The sequence below is a fragment of the Nicotiana tabacum genome, chromosome 14 (genome assembly GCF_000715075.1).
Source record: "Nicotiana tabacum cultivar K326 chromosome 14, ASM71507v2, whole genome shotgun sequence".
In the NCBI taxonomy this organism is placed as follows: domain Eukaryota; kingdom Viridiplantae; phylum Streptophyta; class Magnoliopsida; order Solanales; family Solanaceae; genus Nicotiana; species Nicotiana tabacum.
In genome coordinates, this window is record NC_134093.1 from 23,512,236 (window position 1) to 23,537,060 (window position 24,825).

Here is a 24,825-nt window from a genome sequence, read left to right on the forward strand (position 1 = left end):
ATAATTCTCTCCTAAAAAGTAACACGGAAGATAAAAAAAAACTCATTGAATGAAATAAAGTCATTATGCCAGGTGGCATGTCACAAATAAGCAGTATACTAAAATTGAGCAAGTAGCTTCTAATAAGCATGTTGCAGCTCTCCTAATTTTCTCCTCTTAATGTTTTTACAACACATCTATAATAAATAATCTGGCATGATATGGAATGAAATTGATATGTCACTTGACATTAAAATTTTAGGTTAGCTTTTGACATGAAACTAAAGCATTTCATAATTTTTCAATTGACACAAAGGAAGTGCATAATTGAACATTATAAAATAGCTAACATTTACACAACGAATATCTCTAAATAAACTAAAGTTATCTGCCTATTCAGTCGGTCTAACCAACAATGCACCATCTAAAAACTCAAAATAACAAGCACAAATACAAAAGAAGTTAGTCATGGTTAAATAAGAACAGTCAAACTAAGCTAAGAAAGTATTTGGACAGCTTGTAATCACTGCTGAGTTATAGAACGAGACAACAATCGGAATTTAACCCTCCGGTGAATTAAAGAAAGGATTTACTAGTATGGAAGGAAGGGGGAAGGGGTGGGAATTGGACAAAAATCAATTTTAGCCTGCAGTCAAAACTCATTATACCATGTAGTCGTAAGAGTATATAAAATTTATATATTTTTTATATATAATATATATATATATGATTTTCGACTATTATTTTGAAAGCGGTTATACAATATTATTTTTATTTTCGAGAAGGAATTCGTAAATGAAGAATCGAACCTCCAGCTCGTAGGTGGAAGTCTGGGCAGCCCGCCAAGGATGTTCCAATCCTTATAAGATTTTTCTTTTTATATTGTTCACATTTACAAAAATAAAAAAGATATCCAATAAAATTAAAAGTTCCCTTCATCCAACTCTGCCTAATTATGGTCAGGATTAAAACTTAAGTATGATTTATTTGTTACGCTTTCTTGAATTGAGCAAGTAAAAATCAATCTTATAAAGTTTAATATAATGTATAATTGTTCTACTAGTAAAATCTATTTGCATGCATATCATTTCGAATTTGACATGGTAAGATTCTTGATCTTATAAAAGTTTAAATCCGATATTATCATGGTGTTTCTTAAAAAAAAAAAATAAGCATAGGTTTTGATAATAATAATCTTCGATTCCCAAAAGTTTTTTCTTTATATGTACTAGATTATATATAACTTGAGGAACAAAAAATTAAAGAATTGATCTTTGAAATTTCGTGTTTCTCATTGTGTTCTTGAACAACAATTCCAATCAGCTGCATCAATTCTGTTCTCTTCATTTGTATTCTCCTCCGAATACAATAATAGCTATAGCAGATCAAGAAATGTACTAAATGAAAAAAAAAAAAAAAAAAAAAGGAGCAAAACTTTAGTATTTCCTTATAACATATTTTGCTCTAGTGAGATGATAAGAGTAAAAATAGCCATTACTACTTGGACGAAACTTCTCTTGACCCTTTAAATATTTATTATTTATTTATATTGGAACTTACCTTTTGTAGTAGTTCATTTTTTTTGTTTTCAATTTGGTGTACGATATTTATATTGGAGTCCCAACTAATTTGGATCCGTGCCTAATAAGGCCTATTAAATGAGAAAACGGTCTCGACCAATATTTTTTTTTACTCTCGTGACTCGAATCTAAAACCTCTAATTAAGAATAGAAGGATCCCATTTTACTACAAAATATCTGTTAAATTGCGGCGGTTTATTTATAGAGTTTATACAAAACCTCCACTATACATTTATTTTGTAGCGTTTGTGTCAATCCCCACAAAATAATTCTTTTTATGGCAGCTTATTTGTGAGGGTTGTAGAAGACCCCAATATATATTTTATTTGTGGCGTTTTTGTTCTAACCTTCACAAAATTATTCTTATTGTGAGGTTTCTTTTGTAAAAGTTTTTGAGACTAGGTGCATCACGACATCCTACGGAGGAAATTGAGATCGTGATAAAATTTTACAATTAGAAAGAATAAGGCAGTAGTAGCTAAATAGTAGAATGAGACAAAAAAATATATAAATATAAGTAATAAAGATCTTATTGATGAATGTTTATATATTTTTAATGCCTGGCGAATAGTAAGAAATAACTTACCTTAAGGCTATGTAAAAAATATAGGCTCGAAGGCAAGTATAAATCATTGTTGTGATATAGTACGCTTTAGATTGACCGTAAACAACACCTTAACGACCATACGTCAGGCGCGCGCAATATTTACCTGAAAGATATTTAAGCTTTATAATTATATACACATAATTTTTGTTTTATCATTTTATTTGAGATAATTTAAATTTTGAAAGGATATAAATAATACTAACAAAACTAAGCACTTGGATTTTCGTTATTTTCATCATACCAATTAAAATATTATTGCATTTATCTAATATAGAGATTTTAGCAATTTTATTGATGCCAAAAATATTTTTGTTATTAAAAACAAAATTTAATTTTCTCAACTAGTTTGGTTTTGTTGCTTAAAATTTTCATTCTTGTTTGCTCCAAAAACAGACGCGGTAATTTCTCCCTCCCATTTCAAAAGATTTCCCAAATCTTTCCCTCTTTTAATTACACTATGCCTCAAGGTTTTCTCTTTTCAACAATTCGGCTGAACTGCCTTCTTCCCTGTGACTTCCTTTCGCTTCAATTGCTTCAGGTACGTTCTTTCTTCATCTGCTTTAATTTTGATCTAGTTTAATTACGTTTAGGTATTCTTCTTCTTCTCAATTTATGGCTCCTACATTGACTTTTAAGATAAGGGATTACGTATTTTTCGTTGCCCCAAAGGGGTACCGCCTTTTCATTCCCACCAAGGAGCCATTTTTCAGTTTAATGGTTTTTTATTCAATTATTTTCAGGCTTGAAGATGACATGGGTTTTTCTGAAGGGAAGTATCCTTTTGGGCAAATTAACTTTAGAATGCCGCTACTCGTATTAAGGTAATTTTTTCCTTTTCTCTTAACTCAATTTGTTTTCTTTATCTCAGTAGCCATGGAATTTGTGATTTTCAGTTGTAGTTTAGTTATTGCTTGAACCAGTAATAAAACCTTTATGGACAATCTGTCTTGGAATAGTCCTTCTTGAAGAATATGATTGAGTAAATCTTGTTAAATATATATGCTTCAAAATATATGAATACTTTAAACAAACGGTACCTCCGCTATTAGATCTTTTACTTTTGATTAAAGATTACCCAGTGTTTCTGTAAAGAGCTTTTCACTTAACGTAAAGCTTTTTCAAATTCCAACCATAATTTAATTATGTTGTATGATGTTAAAATTGCTTGAAGAGACCCATATATTAATAATTGTGCGAGAGCACATCGGGATTCTTCAGACAGGGTATTTGCTAATGTTATCTCTAACATCTACATTGGAAAATCTCAAGAAACTATATGGTCTTTAGTATCTCTTTTACTTGCTAAGGTCTTACAGTGAATTTTAATCTTGGGGATTTTTGGGTAGGTTAATTATTAGTATACCACTGATGCTTAATTTATTTTGAAAAAAAACAGTGAACTATAATTTTTTATTTGGTTACTAGAGATAGAGAGCGAAGAACCTGAGCCTTACATTGAAGCATCTCAAGCACAAAAGGTGTATTATGTAGATGATGTGTTGTGCATCCATAGCCAAAAGATTTAATTTGTATGATATGTGAGAAGAGATGGAAGAAGAAATATACTAGAATGAGACATATCAAAAGCAAGAACTTGAACACTTTTTGGCCATGTGACGAGTATGTACAACTAGTTACATACCATCTAATTGATGATGTAGTAAAGAGAAATGTTGTTTCTGACTTTATTAAATATGTGCCTTATCTGAAGGTAACAATAATTAAGTAGTTCTTTTTTTTTTTTTTTGGTTTATAGGTATGCTTAGAATGGTATTCATATTTGATTTAAAAGTATGTTTAGAAATGATGTTCATATATGATTCACCCCTTTTTATTTGATTCACCTCTTTTTAAATTTATGGTGCTCATGTGTTTCCTTTAAGAGGATCTCTTACTATGAAGTAGTTCAAGAGACAAAAAGCTTTGTTGAAGCTAACTTGATTGGATGTTAAATTTATGCAGATTTGGTTTAAAGGATTGATGTGCTTGCATGATGACACTGGGGGTAAGTTATGTTTCTTAGCTCATCTCCTAAATTTTCAATTCTTTTACTTCTTTTCCTAGATTATATCAAGTAACCAAATTTGTTTCATATTTGTAGTTGTTAGTTCCTCTAGAAATGAGATATTGAGGTAAGCTAGTAGTATATATTTTTAATTTATTCCAGAATTTTTTTTGCACTTTTTGTTACTTTTGTTTGAAGTTAGCTCCAAAAGATTTTAATTTTGGTGTGGTTTGGTTTAGTTTAATAAATTAATTATTGGTTTATTTCATAGTTCCAGCATAGTGATATGCAGAGTGAGTCTGCTTCACTCATGGGCGGAAGAGTATCACGAGGTGACAACAATATAGATCACCAAGCAAATACATGTCACTTTTATATATTTATTTATTGTTGACCTACTCTAGATTGTAAAATGTTCAAGCTATCATATACCGTATGTGTTGTATAACCTTAGTTTGATATGAACTTGAATTTGTGATGTTGGTTTGTTTAGATACTTTTAATGGAATTAAATTTACGGTGTATTTATTGAATCCTAGAATTAAAATTTTGAATAGAAAAAAAATATTCTGGCAGTTATAAGCTGTCAGTATTTAATTTTTTTTAAAGATTGAGATAGAAATTGTGGGGGTTTATAACTCTCACATAATATTTTTTTAAAACATTGAGATCATATTTGGAAGGTTATAAACCGTCACTGATTGCCTCTAAAACCCCCCACAAATTATAAATTGATTTTGTGACGGTTGTCGTGGAGGTTCTTAAAAACTCCCACAGAAATGCTTGTGGCGAAGGTAACTGTGATATTTTTTAAATCCGTCACAATATATTTTGTGGAGGTCAAAAACTGCCACAAATCTTTAAATTAACCCCCCACAAAATGAGCTCTTTCTTGTAGTGTTTGACTCGGCTCCAATTTTTCCAAAATTTTGTGGAAGGAGCTAAGGGAGGTCCCCTTTCACATAAGACTTGGCTAATGCCTATCTTCCAGCTAAACTTCAACAAATCCATTTCCACTAGTATTTCACTTCCTCCCAAAATTATCTCACTGACTCACTCTAAAAGACACAACTAAAACCAATTATATCGTACCAAACAACTTATCATTACTAAGATCTTATCAATGTACTAAAAGAACAAAGAAAGTAGTTCATATCATCTTTATAATTATAATTGTCGGCATTGTTGTAAAAGCAGTATCAAACAAAAACAGGAACATGGATTTGAATATGGTGCCACTTACTAGCTAATATTAACTTTTAATCCCAAATGTATAGGATATAAAGAGAAAATTGATAACATTTTTTTGGTAACTAACTTTTCCATTAATCGCCAGTGAATAAATACAAAACCATGGCTTAATTAGCCAAATAATCAGCAAATTAAAACCTATAACTCTGCAGCATAGTTCTTATTCCAGTGCAAGTGTAGGCAATCTATTTTTTTTTGTTGAAATTTTGAAGGGTCTTAAACCCACTTTTACAAATTAGGTATGTAGTAAATACAAAATACGTGGTCAATTGTTATAAGGATCCGTTTGGACATAGATTTTTGTTACTTTTTTTTCAAAAGAAAAATAAATTAAAACAATATTTGTTTATAGAATTTGATCATTTTTTTAAAAAATTGAAATAAATTTTTAAGTTTTTAAAAACTGGTTTAGAGTATTTTTTGGATGAAATTTTTTCTTTCACTCATAAAACTTTAATTTTTTTTAAATAAAATGTATGTTCAAACACAACTTCACTTCAAAAAAACTATTTTGATTCGTTTAGTGTCTAATTAATAGGAATATGAAATTGTAGCCTCGAGCACCGTTCCCTCTGTCCAACGGTAATATAATTCCCCTCAAACGCGTAAATTATATGGACCCCATTATTTATAGAAAAAAAAAGGGACAAAAAATGCATGGCTGTCAAAGCTAAATAAATAACCTAAGCTTGTCATCTTCTGTTCGGCTTTGCATGGCGCTAAGTCTTCAACAACAATCAAAGTGTTTGCATTTACAACCCCATATCGCCTCTTTCTTCCTATTCACTCTTTTACTTTTGTCTTTTGGTTTTTTCTTTTTTGAAAATTGCTTCAGTTTTAATGCTTTGGACTAACAAGTTCAAAAAAAAAAAATCCGCAAAAAGAACTCGGGCCTAACTCAATGCATTTAAGTTGTATGTAAATAATGGCGGAGCTACTTTTAAGCAAGCGGTGTCACAAAATTATACTGTATAATTAGGATAAAATATATATAAGCTTCTTCGTGCGATTAATTTTTTTTATATTTTGACATCCCTTACTAAAATAAATTGGCTCCGGCTCTACCGCTGTATTCAAAAAGTTAAAAAAAAAAAGCAAATATATGACCTCCTCCACACTGACGTGGGGAAACATTTTCACTGTTCTTGGTTTGGTGTTGAGTATTCAATACTTGAATACTGAAAATTAACGTAATCATATATATCATTAGTGCAATAATAAAATCTTTTTACTGTTTTATATATCAACCTTGCTAGAACCTTGCAGCTGTTTCTGAAACCAATCATTCTTAAAAAATATATGCATGGGTATGTTTTTTTTTCCACATAACAAGGGTGTGAGAAGGTACAATATAAAGGACAATAAGACTATATAGGAGTCTCGTGACGCTATTGTTAGAATTATATAAATAAAAGAATAGTACTTCATTATTTACTAGCATAAAATTATTTTTGCTAAGGCGTGTGAAATGGCATCCTTTACTAAAGAATGTTCGTGATTCGTGAAGGCGTGAAACCATGACTTTGACTATTATATATGTGCGAGAATTATGAGGCGTTACTCTTGCGGGTGTCGCAAGTTTGTTCAGTCTATAAACTTATATATATGCACTACTAATGTACTCTTTCCATTCTAGTTGATGTGACAGTATTTTTTTTTTAATTTATTTAAAAAAGAATGACTATGTTTAAAATTTAGAAACAATTTAAATTAAACTTCTCATTAAGTTTTTATAGTCACACAAAAATTATGTTATATATCTTTTTAACGAAAAAAAATTATATATATATAGAAGAGAAGAGAAGACTAGGCAGATGGTTAGAAGTGGTTCCCCATAGAAAGAACATTAACGATAAAGGAGATATATAGTAACGGTATGTAAAAATGAATGAATTTTTTAACACTGCAACATTGTTATATATATATATATATATATATATATATATATATATACACACACATTAATATTAAAGGAATAATTCGAACACGTATTCGCTCCTATAGTTCTCGTCAGGGTACTCTGCATGTGAAAAGTTGGTAGTTGTTATTCATGCTTGAATTATTTAATACAAGCTTTTCTTTATAAATTAAAACCAATCATTCTCGTAGCAATTTTTAATATAAAATTATAAAAGCCTCATCCTCTCTCACACGATTTAGAGTGTATTGTTTACTATCACTCTAAGTCTCAACTCACCCCTCCCGCTCCAGCTTCAAGAAAAGAAAAGGTTAGTATTTACCTTCTGCTTTGACACTTTATTCACTAACATTCTTGAAATGCTGCTATTGTCTGAAGTAAATGTTTCGTATAATCTAAGAATTCTCTTTTTACTAGTTCTTAAGTTGCTTTTTTCATTCCATATACACTGAGATTGTCCCTATTTTGGTTAATATATAGGCTTACTTGTGGTTTAAACAAGCTTACAATAGTTTAACCATTACTTGCTTCAAACTCCAATTCTATTGGAAGAAATGAAGGTGCATTTTGGCTATACTGGAATTTTAAGCAATTCTATTATTGTCTTGCTTAATGCTTACCCCAAAGCAGAAATAGTTATATACATGCTTTATCCTCTGTCTTTGGTGTGAAATCCAAAAAGCTAATTTTCTTTGGTAGTTAATAGTTGGTAATCAGATAGAGAAAACTTAATAGTTTTACCTAGAACTCTTCATTGTATTTTTTTTTTTTTTTTGTGAACATCCATCATAAATTGGCTAGTTTTACGCTGACTGTCAGCCTGCCACAACCCTCCGCCCTCCTTTATCCGGGCTTGAGACTGGCAATGTAAGCAATTTGTGAGTGTTTGACTATGATGTTGTTCCATGCTGTGCAAGCTATACAATTTTTACAAACTATAATGTGATACTTTTGTGTAGTAAAAGAAATGCATACTCAAAGATTTTGGCTTTACCTCTTACAGCAGGAAGGGTGCCACTGATTTAAAGGTTGAGGCAAGATGGTAGAGGACAAAATAGATAACAATGAGGTAGATCAATGGGGAGAAATCCCTATGGTATTACAACAGAAGAGTATGGAATATTCAATTAAAAGCAAGAGTACATTGCGAGCTCGTTATTCCTATGGCATTATATTCTTGATAACAAATCTTATAGCTTGGTTCGTACGTGATTATGGAGAAAGGGCTCTTCCTCTGCTTCATTGTAAGTCAAAATTCTTTTTTGTTAACTACAATTAGGAGATTCTCTAGAAGAAATACGGGATTCTGGTGTCCCGCCTATGGGGTCAAATCAATACGTTCTAAGAAGAAAGATTGGAATATCAATCTCATCGAGATCATCGATATTATACCAAATCCGTGCGATTTGAAGGACAGGATCCGTTGTGGATTTTCTAGCGGCAACATTTCCTTCTTGCATATGGCTTAAAATTTTGCTTTCTCTACAACTGTTTTTCAATGCTTTCACAAAATATGCCACTCGAAACTATATGATATATTTCCCATACTCATCTTGTTAGCTAAATTACCATTTAACTTCTTCTAGTAACTCTAACATGGACTCTGATTCCTGTTTCCTCCTTTTTATGCAGATTCAAAAGCATGTGGAATTGGTGGAAGTGAATGTTCTCATACAATGGGGGTTCTTCGTGTGAGTTTAGGTTGCTTTGTATCCTTTCGTTTAAAAGTGACAATGACTTCTCTCCTTTGCTTAAACTCATAATAATATGCCTCTGCTGATTGCTCGGATTGGTATATCTTCAATTTGATTTAAAACATTTTTCAGAAAGTCTTTTAATACTTATATATGATTTAATAGTAAAGAAGTTCCAGAATGGAGAATGTGTTTCTGTATAAATATGTGAAAATTTGAAACATTTCCTTCTGTTCTTTAATGGTACTTTTTAGTTTGACAGAGTTCTTTTGTTCTTGCATCCTTGACATACATTGTTAGATTTTCTTTTTAGTAATGTTTCTTACAACATGTTTCACAAGCAAATTGTGTGAAGTTCGCAACGCATGGCACTCTGGATGGTGGATTTTGAAGTTTGTTATGCTGATAATTTTTATGGTGATTCCATTTTTTATCCCCTCGGATTACATCCAGTTATATGGTAAGTCTCTTGAGGATAAATGCAATAAGAAAATCCCAAAGTGAATGCTTACGTTTTCTGATCACAGCATTTCATTTTAGCTTCATGCAAAATTTTCCATTATAAGTTCAACTTTCATATTATTAATTTTTCTCTATAGAATGTCCGTTTATATTTATCCACTCATTATATACCAAATGTAAACGGAAATTGCTCTTTTTCTTGCAGGTGAATTCGCTCGAGTTGGTGCAGGGTAATATTCACGTCCATCGTTTTTATTTCTCTTCTAACATAGATAGTCAATAACTAGATTATTGCCACCTTATATCCAGCTTTTAAATATCAAAACATTACACATAGCTAGTTGCAGTCCATGAAGCAAGTGTACGACTGAAATTTTCCTAAGTCGAGGCGTTTGGTTAATTGGTTTATCAATAAAAGAGCAACAAAAAATTTCCTTCCTATCAGAGCTTGAACTAGATAGTTGAATGTGACAACTACTACAAGGGTAAAAAATAGTGGCACAAAGTTTTCAAACTTCCTTATATGTAAATAACACTGATAATATTCTTATATTCGGTTTGGAGCTGCAGTGACCATAATAATTTAAAGTTCAATACTGGTTTTTGTTATGTACTTGCAGGGTTTTTCTCGTCCTCCAGCTGATAAGCGTGATCGAGTTCATTACATGGTGGAATAACTACTGGATGCCTGATGAAAGAAAGAAACAAAGGTGTGGTTATCATTTTCAGCCTTATTTATTTCTCTAGAGCAAGTGCACCTGTTATGCTTTAATATGAAAAACATTAAAAAAAGGATCATTTGGAACTCTTGATGATGTATACCCTTGCTAGTTGCTACAGTGTGTTTCTGAGATTCTGGTTTCTAAGACCATTTAACTCATCTATGGTCGTTTCTATCAATTTTTGCGAGTGGAACTATTAAATAGTATAAAAAGTATGTCTAATCATCTCGAGGCCTTACTCTTTAATATGGTGTACTTACATTACATCATTTTTTGTGATAGCAGCTGCTCTCTTGGTTTATTCATGTCGACAATATGTTACATCGCGTCCATTTGTGGAATTTTGGTGATGTATGTGCTTTATGCCTCCAAAACATCATGCAGTTTGAACATATTCTTCATCTCCTGGACTGCAATTTTGCTGGTAGTAATGATGGCTGTATCCTTACACTCTAAGGTATGCTTTTATAGTAACAAATTAGTTTGCATTGAAAATGACTTCATGTGTTACTAATACTTGTTTTTCTTTTTCACAGGTTAATAGGGGACTCTTATCTTCAGGGATTATGGCTTCTTATGTTGTCTTTCTCTGTTGGAGTGCTATTCGAAGGTCAGAAATGCTGTGCTTAGAATGTAAATTTTAGACATGTCCACCTCTTACTGTTAAATCAATGAACAAAATATAATACTTTTGCCAGGGGCATTTGAGTTCCTAACTTCCTTATTCGTTCGAATAATTTTGAGATATGCTCAAGTGTTTGATGATTGATCATCTATAACTAAAGCATATTTGATAATACGAGCGAGTGCATGATTAAAACGATAACTTACAATTCGTGCCCCTTAATAGGGTAGCTTTTTGGTTGTCACTTATGCGATGAAGCCTATTTTGATTACACTTTGTTTTCAGCGAGCCTGCCACCCTAAAATGCAGCCCTCAGCAGCAAAACAGTGGGAATGGTGGTTGGACTACTGTAATTGTAAGCGTCTTTTCTTCTTTTGCTTACTTCTAGTCATGCTTATCAAACTTCTTGATCTAACTTTATGCAAGTTAATATCATCAACTTCAGTAGCTTGCTAGTAATACTTAGCAGTGACCAAGCAATTTTAAGAGGATATCAAATGCAGGCATACTTTTTGTTCCTTAAGTCTGCTATAGCTTTGTTCATGAAATGGATCTTTAAATCTCGTCCACAGACCTTCGATATTTCTGCAGAATGCTATCACCGCCAACAGTCAATAGATAGAAAAAGGCTAGCATGAATGCTGAAATTTCTGAATGAGAACTGAAGCTAGATATATATAGTTGCCGATTAGAATATCCACTGGAATGTAGGAAGGAATGAGCCTTATCCGTTGTAGTAAGTATATGTGACACTATAAATGTTTGATTGCCATGAAACACTATATATAAACCTTTGAAAACCAAGAGAACATATTGTAACAATTGCAGACATTCATAATCATATATTTTAGCTTCATGACGACATAATCTACTCAACGAATCAGTACCTGTTGGCAAAGAAGAATCCACTACACTACATAATTGGTAGACCTCCTATTCAAGATTAAGTCATGTATTTGAGGCTATTAATGCTTGCACAAACATACATCATATTCGCATTTCTCATTGAGAACAGAAATAAGGTGTTGAATCAGCTCTATATCTCTTATAACACATGTTTGACTAGTTCATTATTATTCTTTTCCTTGTTAATTATAGGGTTTCTTGATTGGTATATGCGCCATCGTCATGGCAACATTCTCAACTGGCATTGATTCACAAACATTTCAGGTAGCTTATACCCCTTTAGATATCCTTTTATACCCAATGTGGAACTCTATATAACTCAAGACTAGGCTGCAAAAGCCAATGTAATTTGATTGACTCAGATAGATAAAAAACTGAAGCAACTTCAAAAATTGAAAATAGAATCATTAGCCCCTAACAGTTGAAGAGAATGCGCAAAATCCCAAATTATCTGATAGTGTGTTTTCTTCTTTTTTGCTGAGACATGACTACATGCTTTTGCTTGTGTTATAGTTTCGCAAGGATAAAGTTCAATCGGAAGATGACATTCCCTATAAATATGGATTCTTTCATCTAGTGTTCTCCTTAGGAGCAATGTATTTTGCTATGCTATTCATCAGTTGGAATCTAGATGGCTTGCCTAGAAAGTAAGTATATTAATATTCTCCCACCAATACATATTATTGAACTTGTGCTAGCAACATTACTTTGATTCATTTTCTTGTTTTAACAGATGGAGTATTGATGTTGGCTGGGCTAGTACTTGGGTTAAGATAGTCAATGAGTGGTTTGCTGCTACAATCTATTGTAAGTTTATGTATCCTCTTCTCATTTTTGAAGGGTCCGGTGCACTAAGCTCCCAATATGCACGGGGTCCAGGGAAGGGCGGGATCACACACCCTGTATTTCTGCAAGAGGCTGTTTCTACGGCTCGAACCCGTGACCTCCTGGTCACGTGGCAGCAACTTACCAGTTACGCCAAGGCTCCCCTAAAATGATGTTTCCATAAGATTCTGAGAAACCATATATTTTCCTATCCATTTGAAAAGAAAAAAGAATGACAAACTTGCTATGCTTTCAAGTTTTGGAAGTCTGTTACAAATGTGCCCTGTGGAGAAAACTAGGGGTAATTTCAAGGATGGACATCTAATTTTCGGTTTATTGCACCAAATTCAAAGAGCTATATATTGCAGAAATTAAAAAATGCCTAATGCTAAGTCCGGTCCCAAAAACGCAAGTATGCTGTCACATGTATAAGATAGCCACATCAGCAACTCACTCTACATAATATCTACGTGGCACCACGTCGATATTATAAGGTGAGTTGTTGAAGTGGTAGCATACTAGTGTTTTCAGGACAGAATTTAGCATATTCTTGCATTTCTTTTTATGTGATATGTATGCATGGTTGAGTTATTTTTCGTTACAAGATTAGTTTAATAACTTTGGTGCAAAAATGAAAGTTGGATTACCATACGTGAAATTAACCCGAAAATAGTATGTGCAATTCATGCATCTCTAACATTTTTCAACTCTCTTGAATGTAGTGTGGAAATTGATATTGCCAGCAGTAAGACAGACCAAAGTGATGGATCATGAAGAGCCAAAACAGGAAATGGACAACTCAACTTCAGTGTGATTTTTACTGCTGGATAAGTCTGTTGTAGCCAAAAGGTGGTAAAATGGGTAAAATGAGCAACCAATGGATGACAAAATTCACATGAATTCAATGGTTGATAAGTGGGTAATAAATGGTTATTTCGTGTTACAAATAAATTTACAGAGCCAATTATCACCCTTCATTTACCCATTTTACCACTTATTATGTATCATGTGTCTCTCTTCTTTTAAATGTATTTTTATCTCTCTATTCTTTTCTTCATTGTTCTAAGGTGCTCATGTCTAAAATTTAAGCTAGCTGTGGCTTTTTAGAACAATAACGAGAAGTTGGGGGTCGGGCCGGTCGGTTATATAAATTCTCAATATTCATGTCGTTTCGTTTAAAAATGTCTTAAATCCAATAAAATAAATAAATAAAAAATTAGTTTCACTAAAACTAGCTAGGAGGTCTCTACATTCTCTATTAGCATATAAAATTTTAATAAGAGTTCAAGATTCTTAAAATACACGTACTAGCATGCAGTGGCGTAATCACATACAGTGAAGGGTAGTCAATTGAACACCTTTCATCAAAAAATTATACTGCATATGTAAATCAAAGTTTACTTTTTATATACATATATTAAATCTTGAACACCCTTAGTGAAATTTCTGGCTTCGCCACTGCTAGCATGACTAAAACTTAATCTCGACTAATTCGCATTGCATGCCATTTCAAAGTTAGATCACCATATAGTTATTGTTGGTAGGACAATGGTCAAATTTTGTTAGAGATGGACAGAAGACAAGAACATGGAAAGTTCATGACCTTAATTGAGAAATTATACTCATTTTAACTATACCGCTTATAGAATTTTATTCAGTTCACTGACAATCAAACATGATTTAAGTTGGATCAACTTAAGTGCAATGATAGTTGGTGGAGTCAATTGATGTTTATTATATATATACTCATGAGTTATGACTGATTAAATCAAAAATTATTTTAAGAAATCCGTAGTTAAAGAAAAAAAAGTTTGTATATATATATATATATATATATATATATATATATATATATATATATATATTATATAGTGACGTTCTTAGAAGGGAGTAATAATAGCATCCAATTAACTGATGATAATTTGGGAAACAGAAAGAAGAAATAAAAATTAAGAAGTACCAAAGTGACAACTAAGATGGAGTAGGTTTACAAGTTGGCTACTATATATCATTGTGTTGGATTAATTTCACCTTTCCATTGAGATATGTACATAAATCAAATTAAAAACTATAAGGACTAATTAACATGTATTACATAATGAAAAATTAACGAATTTCAGGATAAAGAGAGATACGACCACCAAAACTTACAGTCTAGTGGTATCAGTGGAAGTCTCTCACACAATAGATGTATGTTTAATTCTTGATCTCCCTTTTCCTCCTCCTTACTTAATCTCTAATATAATAGAAAAAAATAAGGTTGTTTTTTTTTTCAAAAGAAGAGATGTGACCCCTTGTAAAATATTTTTATTATTGCAAACACTGTCCAGATAATGTTATTATTGGCTTGACCTTCCTGTTAGTACATAAAGTATTATGAAAATTTTGTAAGGTTCTGTTGTACTTGCCACACTAAGTAAACTCCAACAACACCATTCTTGAGTCTCACAACAAATCCACCTATTTCCATACAATCACATCTCTATATAAAGAACCAACCTTATGTTCATTTCCATATTCAACCAAATAAAACATCTCAATCCAAAACCAACAAGAATACAAAAAAAAAAAAAACAAATTCTCAAAATGTTCAAGCAATCACCATCCTCCCTTTTTCTCACAATTCTATTTTTAGCCATCAAATTTGCAGCATTTGTAGCTGCAATTGATACTGTAACACCACAAGAACCAATCTTGGAATTGTACATGCATGATATTCTGGGAGGAAATAATCCAACAGCTAGGCCAATAACTGGTTTATTAGGCAATATTTATAGTGGACAAGTTCCATTTGCTACACCACTTGGTTTTCAACCACCAAAAGATGGTGTAGCAATTCCAAATGCTAATGGTGCTATGCCAACATTCAATATCAATGGTGTTCCATTAGGGACAGGATTAGCAGGTACACTATTTGCTGGTGGAAATAACAACAATGCACAAGCTGTGAATACTCAATTAGGCCCTGATGGCTTAGGACTTGGCTTCGGAACGATCACTGTTATCGATGACTTCTTGACTTCATCCCCTGATTTAGGTACCGTTGACACGTAATATTTTACCCTCCCTTTCTTTTCTAAACTGATTTCATTTTGAAGAAATTGAAAAGTGCACTAACAGTTACATATTCTTTAATTAGGATGTTTTCATGACATTAGGATCTTAAGTTCTTATTTTATTAGCTTTTGACGTCATTTTTTTCAAAGGAGATTGAAATGTTAAGAACATATGTTTTTTTCTGATTTTAGTACAAATTTAGGACTGTAAGGCTGGGATTATTTGCATTGCATGACCTTGTTTGAGGGCACTCTTTAAATTTTGTCCTCGTTAGCCTAGTGGCCTAACTTTCGCCTTTAAAAGTAGTTGGATGAATTTTTCGTTCTTGTAGACAAATTTAGCCCACTGAGCTAACCGAGCACAACTAAAATAGTGGCGTCAAGAAAGGTCATTTGTGCAAATGCTCCTTTAGGGCATGACAGCCCGGTGCATCCCGCGTTTACGCGGTCCGGGGAGGGGCCGCATCCCAAGAAATGTGATGTAGGCAGCCTACCTGATGCAAGTATCAACGGCTGATTTCACAGTTCAAACCCGTAATTATAGGTGACACGGAGACAACTTTACCCGTTGCTCCAAGAGTCCCCTTCTAAATGCTCCTTTAGGCTTTAGAAGATAAATACTGAGTGAGTTTTAATTTTTTACAGGTACCCAAAATCTTGGAAAAGCACAAGGAGTATATGTTGCAAGTTCAGCAGATGGAAGTACTCAAATGATGGCATTTACAGCTATGTTTGAAGGAGGAGAATATGGTGATAGTCTTAACTTTTTTGGAGTTTTTAGAATTGGAAGTACAATGTCAAGGCTTTCAGTTACAGGAGGAACTGGTAAATTCAAGAATGCATGTGGATTTGCTGAAGTTCGTTCACTTATACCAGCTGGTCAACATGTTACTGATGGTGCTGAGACATTGTTGAGGATCACTGTTCATCTTACTTACTGAAAGTCTAATTCTGTGCGTATTACTTAGAAGGGGAAAAAGACAAGAGTTTGTTTTAATTTCTGAATTGTTTTTATGTGATGACTATTTATATCAGCTTTGGTTTGTGTTTCATATCTTTCTTATTGTGGCAGTGAATATAAACAGATATCTTTTGGTGTTCCTTAACATCCTCTCTGAATGCTATTGTACTCTTCTCCCTTTGAAGTATTTTACTATGGACATCGTGGTGCATTAAGCTCCCGCTATTCGTGGGCTCGGGGAAGGGCCGAATCACAAAGATCTATTGTACATATTCTTGCCCTGCATTTATGCAAGAGGTTGTTTCTACGGCTCGAATCCGTGACCTCCTAGTCACGTGGCATCAACTTTACCAGTTACGCCTCCCCTTCAAAATATTTCACTATGAGTGATCAAAATTTAATTAATATATAGTGGCGGCGTGAATCCAGATTAGTTGGTTGACTTCGTATAACGGATGGTTAAACCAAAAAAATCGCTAATATATACTGATAGGGCAAAGAAAGTTATTTTCTCGAGGAACAGTTCTACCTATCTGAGTTATCAATCAGTTCCCTCTTTTTCTTTTACCTTTTCTGAATCACACTTAGCCTTGGTGTCCTAATGGCACAATGTAAGATTGTGAAACTAGGAAAATACTGCATATATATTCCCATAGTTTAGAGGATACAAAGACAAAACGTTGAAATAACAGCCAATTGAAATGTAATATAGAATTTATTGCAGATATAAAGAAAAAAAATTGAACTAATGAAAACAAAGGTTCAAAGATTACAAGGTGAAAGAAGCTAAGCAGATATGTCCATAAGATGAATTCTTTATATATTTCAACTAACAAGTTCTTAAATCCTATGCAGATAGCCAGACTTTATGGAAATAACAGCAGAAATACAAAAGTTACAAGTTTTAAATACAAAAAAGAATTCTATAGCAAATGCATGTCAAATGACATATGGAACATGAAATATCCGATTTTCAGACATCATCAAAGTTATTTAAAAGCTGCTATTTGCTTGCTTCTTGCATGATTCACAGCCAGGGGCGAGCTACATTGTCCTAAGGGTCTTCGTCGAAAAATTATATTGTGCATATCAGAAAAATATTAAGTTTTAGATGTATATAACATATATTGAACACCCTTTGTCATAGAATGTTTTTCACTTCTTTCAAATTTGAACACCCTTGGGAATACTCCTGGCTTCGCCACTGGTCACAGGAGTTTGCAGTTCTATTGTTGCTTCTTCAGTTCATCTGCAACCTCCAATTTAGATGCACAACAAAGTTAATACCTATTGCCATTCAATAAATTGGACGTCGAAGACAATTCATGATATGATAACATAGAAATGAAACATGTTAAAACACCAATAATATGATTCAAATGTACACGAAAAGATTAGAAAAGCAGTAGTTTACCTTTCTGCTAAAGTATATTTTCAGTACTGTCAAGACAAGGAGAAACAAGGCTCTCGGCATAAACAGTTGCTGCTCCAACACCAGTATCCATGTTATGTATCTCCACACTTTTGTATTCATTATCTCCTGCATTATACACCATAACACGCGATCCATCGTGCAATAACACTTCGCCACTGTCTGATATACACAATGGTGAAATACGCGACCCTATCCCCGCCACTGTATAAGGAAGGGAAACCAGTTTAATCCAAGACTCTTTCACATTATACTCCTTCATTACCCATACATCCAACTTAACTTTGTAATAGTCACAAAACAAAGAAAGGCATCCCTTTAATTTCCCTAATGCCCAATTCAGAATCCCAGGTTCAAAATCAGTTGAATCTCCCAATGGCTTTGAGATGGAACTATTACAGTTTCCAGGATCATATTTAGGCAATGCTAAATTTCCATATTTCTCATTTTTCAAACTAAGTGAAACTATAACCCAATTTCCATTACTGTGTGCCACTGCCCAATGAAGAGAACCATTCAAAAATACACCAGAATCAGAGGAAAAAAGTGCATCACTATATTTGTCCATCATTTTCCAAGAATTTGCCCTCAAACTATAAATCTTGATATTGGCACCATACACATACTGAATACCATAAACTCCATAAATTTCAACCACTTTATAATCATCAGTAAACTCGTCATAACCAAATCCATATGTAATATCACACCTCGAATACTCATGACCAGAAAAAGGCAGTTTCTTGGTTTTTCTAGTAGATGGATTCCACAAAAACAAGTTAAATGTGTACATGCCAATGCACATGAAAAACAATCCATTACAAGAACCAACACCTGCTATTATATTCGATCGATTCCAAGGTATATAGAGCTCATTAACACTAGATATGAATTTTTCATGCAATACAGAATAAAGGGGACAGGAATATAAAGTATGAGGAAGATACATGGAGAGTAAAAGGAGTTTTTTGTGTGAGAAGTTGTTATGTTTTGCTGATATTTTTAAATGGGATTTAGCAAATTGAGAGCTTGAAATTAAAGAAAGCCATGATTTTGAAACACACTTGAACCTCAAGAGTGATTTAACCGGTAATCTTGAGAGTATTTCTATGATGATTTCTAGTGGAAAGTTTGGAATCTGCATTTGATCTTTGGTAATGGAGTTTTAGGATTTGAAGAATGCTCTCAGTTGACTCACAAATGATCAAAGTGTCGAGCTGCCAACAAAGTTTTCTTTTTCAATGTTCCAATGGTCAGCTCTAAGAATTTTATTCCATGTCTCACACAACTAAAAATGTTGTGTGGGACCATTTTAATTTTATACAATTGGCATTTTTGATTCCCTCTAACCACTTTTTGGTTCTTTTCTTTTTCTTTTTCTTTTTGCTTTTAGTATTTGTATTTATCTTTTTTGATTTCATTGTTTTTTAAATGAATTCCCACCCCCCTCATTATGCGCGTGTATACCATACATTTTGTTGTCCAGCTCAGTCATATCAATATCACATAAACTCGTTGTAATATGTTATAAATTTGGCTTCTTCTCAAGTGGGGGCTAAATTTTCATGACATTTGTCATGGCATAATATACACTATAATAAAATTTGTGGATCATGACATTTGCCATGACATAATATCCACTATTAGGCCAAGGATTTCTTGCTATAAATAGAGGAGCTTCTCCTCTTTTGAAAACACATCAATTCAAGAGCTTTTCACTCTTGTCTTTCTTTATCCTCATTTATTTTATTATAGAGTATTTTGTAAGACAATGAGTGTTGGGAAACACTTGTGTGAACCCTTTATTTGGAGTGATCTTGTGAGGTTATTCTCTTGGGGTATTTGGGACTAATTAGAGTATTTACTCTAATTTTTTACTTTTTTTGTACTCTTATTGGTATAGTGAAATTGCTCCTCTCCGCTTGTGGACGTAGGTCACCTTGACCGAACCACGTTAAATTTGTGTCTTCTTTATCTTCTTTAATTGTCGTTATTATCAACTTGCATTGTCTTTGTTATTGTCATTATAACATTGTTTGGTTAAATTTCGCACTACCCGATTTACCGATCCTAACAAATTGGTATCAGAGCCAAATCTAACCGGGTTAGTTTAAATAGCCAAAATGACTCTAACAAAATCTTATGTTGAGAAATTTGACCGAAGTACAAACTTCGAAATGTGGCAATTAAAGATGGAGGCTATCCTAATTCAGGATGGCTTAGATTTGGCACTGCAAGGAAAGGAGAAGATGCCGGATAAAATGACGGACGAGGAGTTTGCTGTCATAGATAAAAAAAAAAACAGATATTATTTTAAATCTTTCAAATGAGGTTTTGCATGAAGTTGCAGCAGAAAGCTCAGCCAAAGGCATATGGGAAAAGCTTAAAACCCTATATATAAAAAGAGCAGTAGAAAACATGCTTTACCTAAAGCAAAAATTCTACACTTTTCGTATGGCTGAAGGTACCTCTATACTTACACATCTTGATACTTTTGATTCTCTTCTTATGGATTTAAGTAACATAGATGCTGAAATCAAAGATGAGGATCAAGCTGTGTTATTGCTTGTTTCCTTACCCCAGTCGTTTAAACATATAAGAGATACTATGCTTTATGGAAAGGGATAATATCTCTTATAAAGATATCAAATCTATTTTGAAATCAAAAGAACAGATAGATAGAGATATTACTGGAAAAACTAGTGGGAACCAAGGGGAAGGCTTATCCATAAGAGGTAGATCCAATAAGAAAGATTCAAGTAGTGAGAAACCTAAATCAAGGTCAAAATCCAGATACAGAAATGTCATGTGCAAATATTGTCATAAGAAAGGTCACATTATTTCTGAATACTTTAAATTAAAAAACAAAGAAAAGCATACATAAAAGAAAAATGAGCACAAAAATACTGACATTGTCGAAGCAAGTATAGCTGCTGATGAGACTGAGGGAACCGTTTTTTTAGCAACTAATAATAGTTTCAAATCTAACAATGAGTGGATTTTAGATTCGGGTTGTTCTTATCATATGTGTCCTAATCGGGATTTATTTACTGTATTGGTAAAAAAATAATATTACACGTGAAATTATATGAGGATGACAAAGCAAGATACGTGGATTACTAAGAAGATGACAATTGGAGTATCGCATTAAAAGAGTCACGATTTACAACAGGTACGAGCAAATCACTCACGAGACGAAAAGGTACGGTTGCCCGAGCCTAAATTATTCAGTGAAGAGACACAGGCAAGATGAATCAAGACACTAAAGAGGGAAAATTCATGAACCTCAAATTAATGTGGAAGAAGAATCGAAACAGTTACAGAATCTTCGTGAACAGTTACGGTTGCCAATTATAACGCTTCATTAATATCATTAATGCTCATAATGATTCTGTCATAAAAGGAAAGAAACGTTATATTTGTAAATTCCTACATAAGGGAAGGGAATTTCACTTGTAAGGACACGTTCTGATGAACATTGGAATATAATTATTTTCTTATGCTTTCTATTGATTACTTTGCCATTTCTGATTCTGATTTCCTTTCTTACATTTGAGAGAATATTGAATTTCTTGATTATTAGTAACCCGAGTACTTCTAAAAATAGGCTTTGACTGAGAATCTAATTCTTTGGTTAAATAAATTGGTTCTGTTGCCGGGAATCTGATAATTTTTTCTTACTTTCAAAATCACTCTCTCTCAACTGAATCATATCGAATGTCAATGACAACAACCAGCAGGTGAAAGGAACCCCAGTTCTGTCACCTCAAGGAAGCCCACACAATTCAAGAGAAGCATCACTAGAAAGATCCACTACTCATAACAATGAACAACATGGAAATGAACAAACTGTCGAGCAGGATGTTGTGAAGCAGTTAATTGCTGAGTACGTGAATGATGTCCTCCAGGCTTTCATGAGGGGGATTACCAACTATACCACCCACACCTCCACCAAACAATACTGCAACTGTGAAAATTCTACGATCAGGGTTGGCTAATTCTGGAAGCGGAGGAACTCCCAACGAGTCACGTGATGGGAGACCATATACGCCTAATAATTCCGATTTACAAACTTTAATACTAACCTTGCATAAACAGGTGAAAGAACAAAATGACCATATTGAGCAAATACCTGGCGTACCACCTGTGATCAAAGGAGTTGATATCGACAAATATTCACAGCAACCATGGAAACCAAGCGCAGCTCCATTACCAATTCCCAAAAAGTTCAAAATGCCTGGCATCCCGAAATACGATGGAACGACCGATCCACATGACCACGTTACTGCATTCACCACGAAAGTAAAAGGCAATGATTTAACCAAGCAAGAGATTGAATATATGCTGGTCAAAAAGTTTGGGGAAACACTTACTAAAGGAGCGTTAACATGATACTCTCTTTTACCTGAAAATTCTATTGATTCTTTTGCTGAGCTTGCAGATCTATTTATAAAATCACACTCGGGTGCACAAAAAGTTTAAAAGAGAATGGAGGATATATTCAAAGTAAAGCAAGGAGATACAGAATTGCTTCAAGAATTTGTAGACAGATTCCAACGTGAAAGAATGTTGCTTCCAAGAGTACCTGACAATTGGGCGGCCATGGCATTTGCAAGCAATTTAAACGAGAAAAGTTCAGAAGCTACAAGGAGGCTTAGAGAGAGCCTACGAGAATTCCCTGCCACGACATGGAATGATGTCTATAATAGGTACAGTACCAAGTTACGGATCGAAGAAGATACCGTAGCTTAGTCAAGTGTTGAAGAAAAAATAGGTTCGAGGCGGTCAGAACCTGAGAAGAGGTCCTGTAAAAGTAGGTACGAGCCTTATATGGGACCTTCGGGGCGAGAAGCTCGTTCCAAATTCAAAAACGTGTGGGCTGATCACAGGTTCACAAATAGAGATTCAGGTTCGTCATCAAGATTCAGAAAAAATCAAGATGAACGTAATAGAGATGTTAATGCAAACGCAAGGATTGGGGACTACAATTTTAACGTGAGTACCATCGAGTTGGTCGTTGTTTTAAGAAGCATGGGAGATAAGGTATGATGGACTAAAGAGATGAGATCAAATCCAAATAGAAGAAACCCAGTCTTTTGGTGCGAGTTCCATAATGATCACGAAAAAAAAAAGACAACAGATTATTACAAGGTGAGGTGGAACATTTATTAAAGCAGAGCTATCTGACAGAATTATTCAGCGAGAAAGGCAAACAAGCTTACATGAAAAATAGGCAAGAGCCCCCAAAACCTCCATCTCCAAAGAGAACAATAAATGTGATAAACGGCGGAGAAGCAGTCAACGGCGCAACCTATACAGCCTCTAGAAAAACAACAAAGTTCACAATAACTCACGGGAAGTGAAATCGCCAAACTTTGGAAGACGACAACATAACATTTGATGATGCAGATGCCGATGGATTAATGATTCCTCACAACGATGCACTGGTGATACCTTTACTTATACATGATACTAACGTAAAATGAGTTTTGATTGACCCAGGTAGCTCTGTGAATATTATTCTATTACGAGTGGTGAACGAAATGCTGATGGGCGATCGTGTAGTTCCAAAAGCACGTTCCTTATCTGGGTTTGATAACTCAATTGTTATTACAAAAGGGCGAGATTGAACAAAGCACATACGCAGAGAGGGTCATCAAAGAAACAAAATTTCAAGTGATAGACACAGATATGACATATAATGTGATTCGTGGGAGGCCGTGGATTCATGATAGGGATGTTGTGCCATCCACATTGCATCAGGTTATCAAATTCCTTTCAAAATGGGGAATTCACCAAATTTGAGGAGATCAACAAACTTCAAGGAGCATCAATTCGGTGATACAGCCAAGTCAAAAAGATACGAGTGCAAATCAAAAAGATGCGGGTGCAAGTGAGAAAGATGCGGTAAATCAAATTTTAACAGAAATTATATCAAAACAAATAGACGTGGATTCCAGACCAGATGTAATTCAAGAGCCAGAAAAAAATGAAAACATTAAAACAATGATTGAGGAGCTTGAAGTTGTTCCGCTATTCGAACAATGGCCAGATCGAAGAATTCATATCGGAGCAAGGTTAAACCCAGATAGGAGAGGTAAGTTAATTGAATATTTAAAAGCTAACGCGGATTGTTTTGCATGGTCCCATTCAGATATGACAGGTATACCTCCGGAGGTAATGACTCATAAATTAAATGAAGATCCATCATTCATACCTGTCAAACAAAAGAAGAGGAAGCAAGGATCATTCAAAAATCAAGTGATCGATGAAGAGGTATAGAAACTCTTAAAAATTGATTCAATACGCGAGGTAAAATATCATAATTGGTTAGCTAATATTGTGGTAGTTCTGAAAAAGAACGGTAAATGGAGAGTTTGTGTGGATTACACTGACTTAAATAAAGCATGCCCGAAGGATTCATTCCCTTTACCGCATATAGACAAATTGATTTATGCTATCGCAAGTCACAAATTAATAAGCTTTCTAGATGCATATTCTGGTTATAATCAAATAAAAATGGACCCCTTAGACGAAGAAAAAACTTCATTTATTACAAACAGGGGGACTTATTGTTACAAAGTCATGCCTTTTGGCTTGAAAAATGCTGGAGCCACGTATTAGAGGTTGGTGACCAAGATGTTCCAAGAACACCTGGGCAAGAAGATGGAAGTGTACATTGATGATATGTTGGTTAAATCTACACAAGTGGAAGATCACTTTCAACATCTTTCAACTACCTTCGAGATCCTCCGCAGATATAGTATGAAATTAAACCCAGAAAAATGCGCCTTTGGCGTAG

At 33.8% G+C, this 24,825-nt stretch overlaps 3 protein-coding genes across 4 annotated transcripts; 2 read left to right on the top strand and 1 right to left on the bottom strand.

The window, feature by feature from the left end:
* The first annotated feature begins 7,517 nt into the window (after window positions 1–7,517).
* On the top strand, window positions 7,518–13,629 carry LOC107808581 (uncharacterized). Of its 2 annotated transcripts, none has more exons than XM_075229416.1 (13): window positions 7,518–7,650; window positions 8,344–8,584; window positions 8,973–9,049; window positions 9,335–9,494; window positions 9,702–9,726; window positions 10,117–10,206; window positions 10,603–10,675; window positions 10,755–10,828; window positions 11,129–11,198; window positions 11,942–12,013; window positions 12,263–12,396; window positions 12,483–12,556; window positions 13,297–13,629. In XM_075229416.1, the coding sequence occupies exons 2-13, from the start codon at window positions 8,380–8,382 to the stop codon at window positions 13,386–13,388; spliced, it is 1,146 nt and encodes a 381-aa protein (XP_075085517.1). In that variant the 5' UTR covers window positions 7,518–7,650; window positions 8,344–8,379; the 3' UTR covers window positions 13,389–13,629. The 2 variants fall into 2 exon arrangements, with proteins under 2 accessions (XP_075085517.1, XP_016488594.1); XM_016633108.2 differs by having other exon boundaries at window positions 7,519–7,650; window positions 10,504–10,675.
* A 1,448-nt stretch (window positions 13,630–15,077) lies between these two features.
* Window positions 15,078–16,736, top strand: LOC107808583 (dirigent protein 16-like). Its single transcript, XM_075229417.1, has 2 exons — window positions 15,078–15,611; window positions 16,276–16,736. Exons 1-2 carry the CDS (start codon window positions 15,161–15,163, stop codon window positions 16,569–16,571), a joined length of 747 nt encoding a protein of 248 aa, XP_075085518.1. The 5' UTR covers window positions 15,078–15,160; the 3' UTR covers window positions 16,572–16,736.
* Window positions 16,737–17,353: 617 nt separating this feature from the next.
* Window positions 17,354–19,246, bottom strand: LOC107808584 (F-box/kelch-repeat protein At3g23880-like). Its single transcript, XM_016633110.2, has 2 exons — window positions 18,006–19,246; window positions 17,354–17,840 (listed from the first exon to the last, which is right to left on the bottom strand). Exon 1 carries the CDS (start codon window positions 19,165–19,167, stop codon window positions 18,013–18,015), a length of 1,155 nt encoding a protein of 384 aa, XP_016488596.1. The 5' UTR covers window positions 19,168–19,246; the 3' UTR covers window positions 17,354–17,840; window positions 18,006–18,012.
* Between the last annotated feature and the right edge of the window lie 5,579 nt (window positions 19,247–24,825).

Bases quoted from the DNA above. Each gene is read 5' to 3' on its own strand.
- LOC107808581 (XM_016633108.2), top strand. From the start codon at position 8,380: ATGGTAGAGGACAAAATAGATAACAATGAGGTAGATCAATGGGGAGAA. The intron at 9,727-10,116 runs GTAATATTCACG...ATGTACTTGCAG, and splicing joins TTCGCTCGAGTTGGTGCAGG to GGTTTTTCTCGTCCTCCAGC. The intron at 12,014-12,262 runs GTAGCTTATACC...CTTGTGTTATAG, and splicing joins TTGATTCACAAACATTTCAG to TTTCGCAAGGATAAAGTTCA.
- LOC107808583 (XM_075229417.1), top strand. From the start codon at position 15,161: ATGTTCAAGCAATCACCATCCTCCCTTTTTCTCACAATTCTATTTTTA. The intron at 15,612-16,275 runs GTACCGTTGACA...AATTTTTTACAG, and splicing joins GACTTCATCCCCTGATTTAG to GTACCCAAAATCTTGGAAAA.
- LOC107808584 (XM_016633110.2), bottom strand. From the start codon at position 19,167: ATGCAGATTCCAAACTTTCCACTAGAAATCATCATAGAAATACTCTCA.